Source organism: Odocoileus virginianus, chromosome 1, assembly GCF_023699985.2.
Source record: "Odocoileus virginianus isolate 20LAN1187 ecotype Illinois chromosome 1, Ovbor_1.2, whole genome shotgun sequence".
Taxonomy (NCBI): Eukaryota; Metazoa; Chordata; class Mammalia; order Artiodactyla; family Cervidae; genus Odocoileus; species Odocoileus virginianus.
The window spans coordinates 45,533,248-45,548,100 of NC_069674.1; the positions used below are offsets into that span (position 1 = coordinate 45,533,248).

The following is a 14,853-nucleotide window of genomic DNA, read 5'->3' on the forward strand; positions in this document are numbered from 1 at the left end:
AAATACTAGCAAACCAAATCCAACCATACATTAAAAGGATCATATACCATGATCAAGTGGGATTTATCCCAAGGATGCATGGATTCTTCAATGAAAGCAAATGAATCAATATGATATTCCATATTAACAAACTGAAGAATAAAAACCATATGATTTTTGTTTATGGTGTTACAAAGTGTTCTAATTTCATTCTTTCACATGTGCTGTCCAGTTTTCCCAGCACCACTTATTAAAGAGGCTATCTTTGCCCCATTGTATATTCTTGGCTTCTTCGTCAAAAATAAGGAACACTTCCGAACACCATACACAAAGATAAACTCAAAATGGATTAAAGACCTAAATCTAGGACCAGAAATCATAAAACTCTTAGAGGAAAACATAGGCAGAACACTCTATGATATAAATCACAGCAAGATCCTCTATGACCTACCTCCTAGAGCAATGGGGATAAAAACAAAAATAAACAAGTCAGACCTAATTAAACTTAAAAGCTTTTGCATAGCAAAGGAAAACTATAAATAAGGTGAAAAGACAACCCTTAGAATGGGAGAAAATAGTAGCAAATGAAACAACTGACAAAGGATTAATTTCCAAAATATACAAGCAGCTCATACAAGTCAATACCAGAAGAACAAACAATCCAATCAAAAAGTAGGCAAAAGACCTAAACAGACACTTCTCCAAAGAAGACACACAGATGGCTAACAAACATATGAAAAGATGCTTAACATCGCTCATTATTAGAGAAATGCAAATCAAAACTACAATGAGATATCACCTCACACTGGTCAGAATGGCCATCATCAAAAAGTCAGCAACAATAAATGTTGGAGAGGATGTGGAGAAAAGGGAACCCCCTTGCACTGTTGATGGGAATGTAAATTGATACAGCCAACTATGGAAGACAGTATGGAAATTCCTTAAAATTTTAGGAATAAAACCATCATATGACCCAGCACTTCCACTCCTAGGCATATACACTGAGGAAACCAAAATTGAAAAGACACATTTACCCCAATGTTCATTGCAGCACTATTTATGATAGCTAGGACATGGAAGCAACCTAGATGTCTGTCAAGAGATGAATGGATAAAGAAACAGTGGTACATATATATAATGGAATATTACTCAGCCATAAAAAGGAATGCATTTGAGTCAATTCTAATGAGGTGAATGAACCTAGAGCCTATTACACAGAGTGAAGTAAGTCTGAAAGAGAAAAACAAATATTGTATACTAACACATATATAGAGAATCTAGAAAGATGGTACTGATGAAATTATTTGCAAGACAGCAAAAGAGACACAGACATAAAGAACAGACTTATGGACCCAGTGCCACGGGAGGAAGGAGAGGGTGGGATGTACAGAGAGAGCAACATGGAAACATATATTATCACATGTAAATAGATAGCCAATGGGAATTTGATGTATGACTCTGGAAACTCAGACCAGGGCTTTGTAACAACCTAGAGGGGTGGGATGGGGCGAGGGGTGGGATGGGGCGAGGGGTGGAGAGAGGTTCAAGAGGGAGGGGACATGTGTATACCAACAATGATTCCTGTTGGTGTTTGGCAGAAACCGACGCACTACTGTAAAGCAATTAAAAATAAATTTTTTAAAAAACATATGATCATCTCAATAGATGCAGAAAAGCTTTTGACAAAATTCAAACCCATTTATGATTTTAAAAGACCCTCCAGAAAGTGGGCATAGAGGGAACCTAACTCAAAATAATAAAGGCCACATAGGACAAACCCACAGTTAACATCATTCTCAGTGGTGAAACACTGAAGGCATTTCCTCCAGGATAAAGAACAAGACAAGGATGTCTACTCTCACCACTTTTACTCAATATAGTTTTGGAAGTCCTAGCAAACAGAGAAGAAAAATAAATAACAGGAATCCACATTGGAAAAGAAGTAAAACTCAGTCTGTCTGCAGATGACATATACTATGCACAGAAAATCCTAAAACACTACCAGAAAACTACTAGAGCTCATCACTGAACTTGGTAAAGTTGCAGGATACAAAATTAATACATCAAAGTCTGCTGCATTTCTACCACTAACACCAAAAGGTCAGAAAAAGAAATTAAGGAAACAAACACATCGACCATCAGAGCAAAAAGAATAAAATACGTAGGAATAAACCTACCTATGGACACAACAGACTTGTACTCAGAAAACTAAAGATGCTGATGAAAGAAATCAAATTATGACACCAACAGATGGAAAGATAGATGATGTTCCTGGATTGGAAGAAACAATATTTTCAAAACAACTACAATATCCAAGGCTATCTACATATTCAATGCAATTCATATCAAATTACCAATGGCATTTTTCACAGAGCTTGAACAAAATTTTTTAAAATCTGAACGGAGACACAAAAGATCCCAAATAGCCAAAGCAATCTTGAGAAAGAAAAACAGAGCCGGAGGAATCCGGCTCTCTGACTTCAGACTTTACTACAAAGCTACAGTCATCAAAACACTATAGTACTAGCACATAAAACAGAAGTACAGATCTATGGAATGGCATACAAAGTCCAGAGATAAACCCACACACCTATGGTCAATGTGACAAAGAGGCACAACATACAATGAAGAAATGACAGTCTCTTCAGTCAGGGGTGCTGGGAAAACTGGACAGCTACATGTAAAAAATGAAATGAGAACATACCCTAACACTATACACAAAAATAAACTGACCTAAATATAAGGCCAAATACTATAAAACTCTTAGATGACAACACAGGCAGAACACTCTCTGACATAAATCACAATATCTTTTTTGATCCAACTCTAAGAGTAATGAAAATGAAAACAAAAATAAACAAATGGGACTTAAGTTAAACTCAAAAGCTTTTGCACAGCAAAGGAAACTATAAACAAAACAAAAAGAGAGCCCACAGAATGGGAGGAGATATTTGCAAATGAAGCAACCAACAAGGAATTAATCTCCAAAATATATTAAAAAACTGATGCAGCTCTATATAAAAAACCAAACAACCTGATCAAAAAATGGACAGAAGATCTAAATAGACATTTCTCCATAGAAGACGTACAGATAGCCAAGAGGCACATGAAAAGATGCTCAGCATAGCTAATTATTAGAGAAATGCAAATCAAAATTACAATGAGGTATCATCTCACACTGGTCAGAATGGCCATCATCAAAAAAATCTACAAACAATAAATCCTGGAGAGGATATGAAGAAAAGGTAACCTCCTTACACTGTTAGTGGAGATGTAAATTGGTACAGCTACCATCGAGAACAGTATAGATGTTCCTTTAAAAACTAAAAATAAAACTGCCATATGATCCAGCAATCCACTCCTGGGCATGAATCTAGAGAAAACCATAATTCCAAAAGATACATGCAACCCAATGTTCATTGCAGCACTATATAGCCAACACATAGAAGCAACCTAAATGTCCATCAACAGAGGAATGGAAAAAGAAGTTGCAGGATGTACATATACGTGTGTGTATGTGTGGATAAATATAGATATATATGTATGGATACACACACACACACACACACACTGGAATATTACTCAGCCATAAAAAGATCAAAATAACACCATTTGCAGCAACATGGATATAACTGAGATCACCATACCAAGTAAAATAAGTCAAACAAAGGCAAATATGACATTGCTTATATACAGAATCTTTAAAAAATCATACAAATGAACTTACTTACAAAACACAAATAAACTCAGACAGACTTAGAAAACAAACTCATGATTACTAAAGGGGAAAGGTGGTGGGGGAGGGGTAAACTGGGAGTTTGGGGTTGACATATACACATGACTATATTAAAACAGATAACCAACAAGAACCTACTGTATAACACAGGGAACTCTACTCAGTATTCTATAAAAAGCCTAAATGGAAAAAGGATTTGAAAAATAATTGATATGTATAAGTGAATCACTTTGCTTTACACCTGAAACACAACAGAGTAAATCAACTATATTCCAAACAAACTAAAAAAAAATTTTTTAATGGTGCCAGCATTGTATTGAGCACAAGAACAAAGGGAGTCATTTCAAACCCTCTGTTGGCCACAGGGAAAGTTGTCAAGTAGAAAAGGCCAGTTTCAACTTCACTACACCTTTTTTTTTCCAAGAAAGACACAGGTCCCCAAATCCCTCCCTTCAAAATGCTCCTAAATAAAGTAAGATTTGTTGAGACACTGAAATTGTACTCAGGAGAGCTATCACAGTAACTTTAGAGGTCACGTGTGGGCCATAATAAATACTAGTATTTAAATTCCCTGTAGCTCAAACAGTAAAGAATCTGCCTGCAATGCAGGAGACCTGAGTTCCATCCCTGGGTCAGGAAGATCCTCTGGAGAAGGGAATGGTGATCCACTCCAGTATTCTTGCTGGAGAACACCATGGGCAGAGGAGCCTGGCAGGCTACACAGCCCATGGCGTCAAAAAGAGTCGGACATGACTGAGCGACTAACACTACCACTACACTTGTGGAATTTGTATTCAGATATAAAAAGACTATTCGGGGATAATTTTAAAAGTCTTTAAATAATTATGAAGGTTTATCATTGCCATTCACATTGCATGCATGATATATTAATTTCATATAGTTTACAAGTTGGGATGCTTAATGAAGAACCAAACTTTTAATTAGTATGTATTCATGGAAAAATGTAATCTTTTTTTTAACCAAAATTTGCTTTACAACACACCAAAAAGTGAGAGTGGGATGTGACTGTACAGGTATATCCACCCCTCCTTAAACCCAAAACAGTCAGAAAAAGCACAAAATTGCACATCTCTGTAAATCAGCTGGAACCAAGGCTCTGAATGCAAGGAGAAGGAACTGATGTGTGCACTCAAGTCCACTCACTTCTACATTTAGTCCACAGAAAACTCTTAAAGAATCTCTAGTCCAGCTAGTCCACCTACAGTTGGGGAAACTGAGGCCAGGGCCAGAAGTGACCCTGACTTCAGGATCTGCAGAAGTTATTTATCAGGAGTAAACTTCTTCAAACACTAGATTAGTGGCAGAGATGGAATAGGTGTGGTAATTATACTTAAAGCATTCATAAATAGCAGCTGACAACAGAAGACAAGGAAGAAAGACTAATGAGTTTATCACAGAATAAATAATACTAGGTCTTAAGAATAAAACATGAAGCTGAGTCATTATGGAAAGGTCTTAGACTATTTTCCATAAAAAATGTTTTACAATAAACTAGAGCTCTCATTCCAACATCTGGAAGGTAAGTCCTGTGGTCCTAGGGATAGCCTTTATGCCCAACAATGCTAATAACTTATAAGGGCATGTACCTGCATTTTTTTTTAATGCTAGATGAAGCTTGTTTTTGAGATGTGCACACATCTCACAGACAATAAAACAAATACTCTGAATTCTGAGGACTAAAATAACTTGTATACAGATGACAACTTATCTAAATGACCTGAAATAAAAATGACTGCAAATGAACCCTCAAAAACATACAGTACTTAAGCATTACTAATCACCACTCCCAAGGCCGTGCATATATCAAACGGCCAGTCTTATCAACATAATGATGCTGTGGGAGTCCAAAGACAGGAAAACTACGTAGATAAGAATTTATTATTCCAACAAGAAGTAACAAGATGTTAGGCTGATGTGATCTCCATCCTATGGTCAAGTCCTCCTCATCTTTCCTCCCCTTGTACCTCAACTTTACCTCTTAGCAATAGAGCAAGGAAGAGGTGACTCTTCTTCCACTTTCCATCTCTAGACTTTAAATGTATTCCCAGTGTTGCCCCTTCCCTTCTCCCTTCCACACAGGCCATTGCTTCCCCATCACCTGGAAAAAGAACAGAACATCTAAACTCTCCCAAGATGATCTCACGCCTTCGTGCGGGCACCTCCAGGTGGGTGGACCGGCTGTTCATATGTGCTCGCTCAGGACGGCGCCTGGAACACTGTACACCCCCTAGGTACCCTCACTGGGGACCTGGGTTCAGGCCTCTGCCTTTAACATCTCCTGTGATAATTTTAACTACTTTTATCTCAGCCAACTCCTTTGCTTCACAATCACTTCAAGAATGATATAGAGGAAAGAACAGGAGTTTTGGAGTCAGAAAATCCTGGGATGCATCCCAGCTGCAGCACCCAAATTGAGCTCTGGGACTGAGAACAAGTCACTTCTCCCTGAGCCTTGGATCCTCAGGCCTAAAAGGAGACAGCTGTGTAGAGGAAAGGAGATGATGCCCATAAAGTGCCCGGCGCACAGCAGCCGCTCAGCAGATACCTCCCCTCCCTCTCTCCCTGTCTCCCCACTTCTGGTCTTAGCCTCTTTTTCTGAGAATATTTTCTCCCATCTCTACTCACTGACTTCTCCCCATATGCTTCCTACTGGCACAATCTTCTACACCTGAATCACGATGAGCGAGAAACCTATATTGGGAAATGAGATTATAAGCATGCCAAACTGTGGATCTTCAAACAGAAATAACAAGACTGCAAATAGACACACACTATAGAGGGCTGACTAAAGACAGGGACCACCAGCCCTTCTGCCCCTCTTCCCTCTTATTTGCCAGACTTAGCAAATAAAAATATAAGACCCCAAGTTAAATTTCATTTTCAGATAAACAGAAAATGTTTTTCTAGTATGCCCCCAGTAGGTATTTGTAGTAGAGAAGGAAAATGCCTCTTTACCAAAAAAGAAAATCAGTAGAGAAAAGATAATTAAGGTCATGACTATCAGAGAAAGAGGCTGCTGTCCCTTCCACCTCATGTACAGTTCTTTGAGAAAGGGAATTCCTGCCCCCGAGTCCTAATGCAGTGGAGTCCTGGAGTTCTAGCAAGTGCCATGAGGCAAAAGTCAAATAACAACCACTGCCCTTCAACTCCATCAAGCATCAGAGCTTAGTGGAAAGGTGGATGGGTTTTGAAGACCTCAGTTGCTCAAGCATCCTCATTATCTGTACAGTCTGTCCACCAAATGATTGCTACATGAGTTTTAGGGTAATTTTTATTGATTTTTAAACAGTAGTTTATTCAATGAGCAAACATATTTCATATAATCCTAAAAATACTGGAAAAGAGGAGATAAGCTACCTATACGTGAGTTTTCTCAATATATTTGGGTTGGCATTTTCTGTTTTAAAAAGGGTGATAAACTACACAAGAAAATGCACATATATTTCTGTACAAATGGATATATCATCTCCCATCAGGATTACTATAAAAACCTCTCAATTAGAAATATCATCTCTTATCAGGATTATTGCAATAACCTCTCAGTAGGACTCCTGGCTTCCGCCCATTCAGTCTCTCTATAGCTGCCAGAATGATCCTCCTAAAACCTGTTAGATCCTGTCACTTATCTTCTCAAAGTCTTCCAGTGTCTTCCTACCTCACTCAGGAAAAGAAAAGTGGAAGTCGCTCAGTCATGTCTGACTCTTTGCAATGCTATAGACTGTCACCCGCCAGGTCCTCTGTCCATGGAATTCTCTAGGCCAGAACACTGGAGTGGGTAGTTGTTCCTTTCTCCATGAGACTTGCCAACCCAGGGACCGAATGCAGGTCTCCCACACTGCAGGCAATTCTTTACCGTTGAGCCACAAGAGAAGTTCCAAGTGAAAGTTAAAGGTTTTTTCAGTGGCCTGCAAGGTCCTTACAGGGCCTCTCTGACCTCACCTGCTCCTGCCCAGATTCCTCAGCTCCAGCCACACCACGGCTGCCTACAACTTTCTTGCCCAAAACACCTTTACACTCACTCCCATCCCCAACTTCAAGTCTTTTCTCTGATGCCAGTTTCTCCAGGATGCCTTCTTTGGCCACTTTTTCAAATCATAACCCCTATTCTGGTGAGTCCCATCAATATACTATATATATATATTACTTAGTTACATGTTGTCTCTCTCTCCCCCAAGAATATAGGGCAGAAATACTGGTGTTTTGTTCACTTCAGAATCCCCAACATGTAAAACAGTATGTAGTAGGCATTCATTCAGCAGTTATTTGAGGAATGCTGAAGAAACATAAGGTAAAAATAACAATGTATTATCATTTTGAAACAGATGTGAAAGTTTGACCATAAAGAAGGTTGAGCACTGAAAAATTGATACTGTTGAATTGTGGTGTTGGAGAAGACTCTTGAGAGTACCTTGGACAGCAAGATCAAACCAGTCAATCCTAAAAGAAATCAACCCTGAATATTCATTGGAAGGACTGATGCTAAAGCTGAAGTTCCAATACTTTGGCCACCTGATGCGAAAAGCTGACTTACTGGAAAAGACCCTAATGCTGGGACAGATTGAGGGCAAAAGGAGAAGAGGGTGGCAGAGGATGAGATGGTTGGATAGCATCACCAATTCAATGGACATGAACTTGGGCAAACTCTAGGAGACAGCGAAGGACAGGTAGGCCTGGCATGCTGCAGTCCATGGGGTTGCAAAGAGCCAGACACAAATTAGTGACTAAGCAACAACAAATTGTTTCGAAGTAGGAGGGAAGAGAGCAGGGCACAACCTTTGAAAAAATGACACAGCCAGCGGACACAACATAAATTGATTAGAACCAAGTGGGTCCAAAACGGTGGACTAGTCGACTTCCACTAGACCTTGGGCCTCAGTGTACACTCATTCAAATACATCAAGCTGGCAAAATGACATCCACAGGCACCATGACAGTCCCAAGGCCAACCAAAGACCAAAAAGTGGGCTGTGGCCCATCTCTTGGAAATCTCTGCCACTTCCTCAAAGTAGGTGGAATAATCCTCCCACTCATTAGCCTATGAAATTACTCAGCTCATAAAGGCTGACCACACCATATTTTGACACAGCTTTTGCCTGAGATGGCCCACACTCTGTCTGTGGAGTGTGTTTCTCTCCAAATTCACTTCTTACCTATCACTTTCTCTCACTGAATTCTTTGTGATGAGACATCAAGAACCTGAGCTTCATTAAGTCCTAAAAACAGGTGTGTGATCTCAGTTGGAACATTATGGGTTTTGGCCGGGTTCAAGTCCCAATCTGAGTTGCAGGTTTCAGTTTTACTGGAGTAAATTGTATTTACTGAAATCTAAACAATGTGGAATTGTCTTCAAGATTTCAGAGTTAAAAACTAGCTCTTCCCCTGAAGTATCTCACCTGGTTTCTTCTTTCCCTAATCAGAAAATCATAAAGAGCCAGAGAGAGGAGTGTGGTTTTCCCACTTCTGATATTAATATTCCAAATTGTAGAACAGAGCATTCTCACTGTTGGTATTTTATAAATGATATGATTCTTTAAAAGTACACATTTGCCTGAAGTAACATCCTTTTAAAGTGCTTCCCAAGTGTCCCTGCTCGGGCTAAGAGCAGTGAAAGTCCAGACTAACAGATGAACTGCTCATCACATTTCAGCAATGGGCATTCAGTAACGTTTGCTGATACAAATGACCTTTTTTTTGGCCACACAGCATATGGGATCTTAGTTCCCCTACCTCCCCTGCATTGGATGCCTAGAGTCTTAACCACTGGACCACCAGGGAAGTCCCCACGGAATGAGCTATAAATGAGAGACATGGGACTTCCCTGGTGGTCCAGTGGTTAAGAATCTGCCTGCCAATGCAGGGGGCGTGGGTTTGCTCTCTGGTCCAGGAAGATTCCATAGGTCACAGGGCAACTGAGCCCATGCTCCACAACTACTGAGCCGATACACCGAGAGCTCGTGTTCCACAAGAGAAGCCACCACCACGAGAACCCAGCACGCTGCAGCTAGAGAGGAGCCCCCACTCACCGCAACTGGAAAAAGCCCACGCACAGCGACGAAGATCCAGCACAGTCAAAAGTCAATAAATAACTTCCTAAAAATTTAGACGAGAGGCGCATCAAAGTCAAAATGCCGAGCAGAATTCCCATTACCTCTCCAGGGCATCTCTGATGAGCTGCTGCAAGTCCACCTCCTGCTTCCTCAGGGTTCCAAAGGAGGACTGGCTCTCCACGAGGCCTTTGCCGCCAACATTCAGCTTGACCTTCCCCAGGGCTGTCTCCAGGGTCCCACTCACGTGGTTTTCAAACTTGCCCTCGTACTTCACAAAGTCCGACTCCACGACCACTGCAGTGAATAAGACATGCAGGATGACAAAGCAGCCAACTCTGCCTCAGGTCACCTAGCTTTCCAATCCTGCAGAAACCCGCGGGAAACACGAGGTCTGCACTCAGAACAGAGAGCCAGAGGCCGCGCTGTCGGGACAAAAGAACCTGGACGCTGACTGAGAGAGTGAGGTGTACTGGTGGCCAGGTGTACTTTTTTGTTTTTTCATCTTTCAAGTCCAATATACACGCATATAGATATGTGCACCAAAAATATCTTTAGAGTTCCACGAATAATTTTAAAGTAAACATCTGTTTAACTGCTATCCAGGTAAATAAATAGGATGTTTTAAATATGTGCTTTGAGGATGAAGGGACTGGATGAGGATGACACGTAAGCAGAAAGAAAACAGCAGCCTGGCACTCTGCTCACCCACCCAGCCAGGGCGTGGCCTGCCTGACCCAGTATCTGGCAGATCAGCAGGCTGAATTTGTCCCTAGGCATCTTCCCTTCCCCTGGGTGGCCTTGAAGAATACTTCCCTGGCTTTCATTACCATCTCCATTCAAACAGTTCCCCCTTATTAAGCTGTTTATATCTGACCTCTACCCAGTCATCTGATACCGTATCAAGCAGTTCCTTATCTCTGTGTTCCTGATAAAGTCAGTGAGCATGCCCTTCCTCCCTGCTTCCATCCTAGAGTACGCAAGCTCCAGACTCTCCATTCTTCCTTCTCTGCTTCCCAGACAATAAAGAAAGATGCCACCACCCAGCTGGTGTCCCAGCTTCAATTAGCTCCCCTAGGGATTGCCATGTTCCTCATCAGGTCATATCAGGTGACTGCTATCAGTCTGCCTTTAGGATCTGCCTTTTTTTTAAAAAATCTGAACACCAAGTTACACATATCTGAGGATCTTAGCCTTCTCATGTCTCTATATGTCTCCTGTTCTCATTTTTAATTGAGCCAAATACTACCATAAAAATAGTCTCAGTCACCATCATTCAATGAAGGCTACACTGAGAGTCTCTTAGGAACCTACACTGGCCCTTTTCATTTGCCAGACCCAAGGCTCTCCTGGACTCCTGCTGATACTTCATAATGGATTCAAGTCTACTGGGAGTCTGAAAGGCTTCTTTAAACCCAGTCACCACCCCCAACACCTATACTTCTATCACTCCAGTCAAGAAAACCCATTACTCAGCCAGGGTTAATGAGAATTAATCACCACTCATTATCTGTGAAATTTACAAAGTAAACGATTGTCTCCACCAAAAATAAGAAGTTTATGAAAATGCCCCCTAATCAAAGACTTTTCCTATTTACATCTTGAGAATACAAACATTCTGGGAAGGGAGGTGGGAGGGGGGACCGGGATGGGGAATACATGTAAATCCATGGCTAATTCATTTCAATGTATGACAAAAACCACTGCAATGATGTAAAGTAATTAGCCTCCAACTAATAAAAATAAATGGAAAAATAAATAAATAAATAAATAAAAACATTCTGGGAATTGATTTGGAAAGCAGCATAGAGCACCTGTTAAGAGCTCAAGATTTGATCACTACTCTAATGTTCCTAGTTGGGAGACCTGGGTATCATCCATCTCCCTGAACCTCAGGTTTGTCAGATGCAAACTGGAGATAATTAATAATTCCTACCTGATGGATTCTGCTGGAAGCTGATGTCTCTAAACCATGTCATACAGAGCCTGGCACACAGCAAGTGCTCAATCTATCCACTGGGTTTAGGCCAGAGCAACAATGTTCCCAATAAACAGGGCAGTCCTGGGTTGTACAAAGAGCTACACAGATAGAAACTCTACCTTCAGCTCCCAGTCCTGGTCCCCATGAGGCTTATTACCACTCCTGGGAACCCTGACCCCAGGACTGGACCCCACAGCAGCCGAGATAATCAGGACTGTCTGTGCATTCCAAACTGCCACGCGAGACACAGACACGTTCTGAAATAGATGTCATCTGTGCACATGTCCGCACTGACTCATCCACCGCTGCAGGTGGAAGGGAAAAGTGAGGAAGCCAACAGGCTGTCACTGGGACAATCAACTCACTATCCTCTAACCTCCACATCCCGGAACACAACACAACACTCCTGCGTTGTTGCCAGCGGCAAGGATGACAAAGGTGAAGCATTTCGAACCTGCTCAGTAGACAAAGAAGAGGGCACCTCTCATCACAGCCCTAACACCCACAGGACACAGACCCAGGGGTGAGCTCCGGCCTCAGCTGATGAACATACGTGGGACTTGCTCATCTCAGGTACTGCCACTGGCCTGACCATCTAACAGGAGCTCTCTGGATACCGCGAAGAGGCCAGCAGCACAGAGTGGTGAATTCCAATCACTCAGTGGTTCATGGGCTGCTCTGTGATTTTTTTTTTCTCTTGCCTTTCCTCATAGCTAGTTGTTATACCATTCAATAAATGTTCTACCCAATATCCAGGGGGAAGACATGACATAAATCATTAATCAGTTCACTTGCCCATTGCTTGACAGCTCTGATAATGGGCCTGGCTGAAGAAAGCACTGACTAGAATGCTGGTCTGGAAGGAAGTTTAGAGATTATTTGTCAACTCAAATTACCTCCTCCGTCACTTTTACCCTTTAAAGAGAAATGCAATTACAAAATTAAAGAACTTTAAAGCTAAAAGAAGACTTGAACATCATTTAGCCCAGTAATTAAGAGCTGATGGTACTTTTATACGTCACTATATTTCATAAAGTTGTGTGGGGAATGAGTACCAAAAGTCTTTGAAAAGCTCCCAACTTCTGGTCCAGTAATTGTATATTTAAGAATCTGTGCTACCCCAATGTTCACAGTAGCATTATTTACAATTGCCAAGATATGGAAGCAACATAGGTGTCCATCAATAGAAGAATATATAAGGAATATGTGGCGTATATTTACATATATATACACACACATACATACACAATGGAATAAAACTCTACCATTAAAAAAGAATGAAATTTTGCCATTTGCAACAACATGGGTGGAGTTGGAGGGTATTTTGCCAAGTGAAATAAATTAGAGAAAGACAAACACTATATATTATCACTTATAGGTGGAATCTAAAAAATAAAACAAACAGTGAATATAATAAAAAAGAAACAGATTCACAGATACAAACTAATGGTTACCAGAGCATAGAGAGAAGCAGGGAGGGGTAAGATGAGGGTAGAGAATTAAGAAGTACAAACTGCTATGTATAAAATAAATAAGCTACAACAATATATTATACAGCACAGGGAATATAGCCAATATTTTATAACAATGACAAATGGAATATAATTTATAAAAATTTTGAATCATTATGTTATACACCTGAAAACTAAAAGAATACTGTAAATCAACTATATCTCAAGAAAAACAAAAATGTTAATAAAAAAAGAATCTATGCTAAAACAATTGTTTAAAAGAAAAACAACAACAAAAATATTCATTGCAGCCCTATATACAAAGCACTAAATTGGACTGGTTAAGCAAATTAGGATACATACACACTGCTTATTGAAAACAGTACTAAGAAATATTTAAACCATACTAAGAAATCTAAACATATAAGGCTAAATAAAAAATAAATGAGGAGTATATTAAAATTTCATGTAGTGTGTTCCCAATGTTATTTTTCAAAAATTAGATGCAGAGATAAAAAAGATATAATGGAAATTAACACTTGATGGAGGAATTTTTGTTGATTTGTTTTCTTGCCTTTCTATATTTTATAAATACTTCTCTATAATAATGAGGAGTATTTTTGATGTTTGATGTTTCAAGCTCACTATCTCCCTTCCTTTCTGTTACACATCTGGGCAATCGGGTAAGAAACTTCAGGTACTCTCTTCATTGGCACCAGCAGGAAACTGAAACCTTGCAAGCCCCACCCATACAGAACCCCCACCATATCTCCTATTCACTAGAACAACTAAGCTCATCTTTTTCCCTCTTCTCTCTAGTCATTTTTGGACCAGCTCGGGAATCTACCATGTTCTCCCCAGAAAAGCTTCATTATGTAAGTAATAAAATCTTTCACACTCTCCTGATGGATATGGGGCATCATCAACCTCAATATTAAACCAAACTGGGAGCAGTAGAACCTCAGTCCACTTATACGGAGGAGCCACAACATCTACAAGTGGGCATGTTGTACTTTTATACCAAAAACTGCCATATTGGAACTCCTCTGGTAGAAAGAACAATCGGCAGGAATCTGCCTGCCAAAACAGAAGACACGTGTTTTGTTCCTGGTCTGAGAAGATTCCACACACCTCAGAGCAATTAAGCCTGTACACCACAACTACTGAAGCTTGTACACCCTAGAGCCCATGCTCCGCAACAAGAGAAGACACTGCAGTGAGAAGCCCATGCCCTGCAGAAAAGACCCAGCACAGCCAAAAATAAGACAGAATAAAATAAAAAAGAAAAAGAAAACAGAACGGATGTGTCTTTAAAACAGTAGCATAGAATCAGGAGAACTGATTATTAGGTATGTCTTTATAATCACTCAAGACAACATGTAGCTTCCCCAGTGGCTCACTGGTAAAGAATCTGCCTGCAATGCAGGAGACATGGGTTTGATCCCTGGGTGGGGAAGATCCCCTGGAGAAGGAAATGACAACCCACTCCAGTATTCTTATCTGGAGAATCCCATGGACAGAGGAGCCCGGTGGGCTACAGTCCATGGAGTCACAAAGAGTCAGACACGACTGAGTGACTAAACAACAACAAAAACAATACAACATGTGTCTAAAAGAAGAATCATCTCCTGATCTGAACTA

General features: G+C 40.4%; 1 protein-coding gene across 4 annotated transcripts in view; it reads right to left on the reverse strand.

Annotated features, from left to right (window-relative positions):
- Nucleotides 1-14,853, reverse strand: part of GSDME (gasdermin E) — a 103,375-nt gene that overhangs the window by 43,963 nt on the left and 44,559 nt on the right. For all 4 annotated transcript variants that reach the window (XM_020878022.2, XM_070467604.1, XM_020878020.2 and 1 more), the window contains exon 3: nt 9,885-10,077. In XM_020878022.2, coding sequence (XP_020733681.2) covers nt 9,885-10,077 — 193 coding nt within the window. The remainder of the gene's footprint in view (nt 1-9,884; nt 10,078-14,853) is intronic.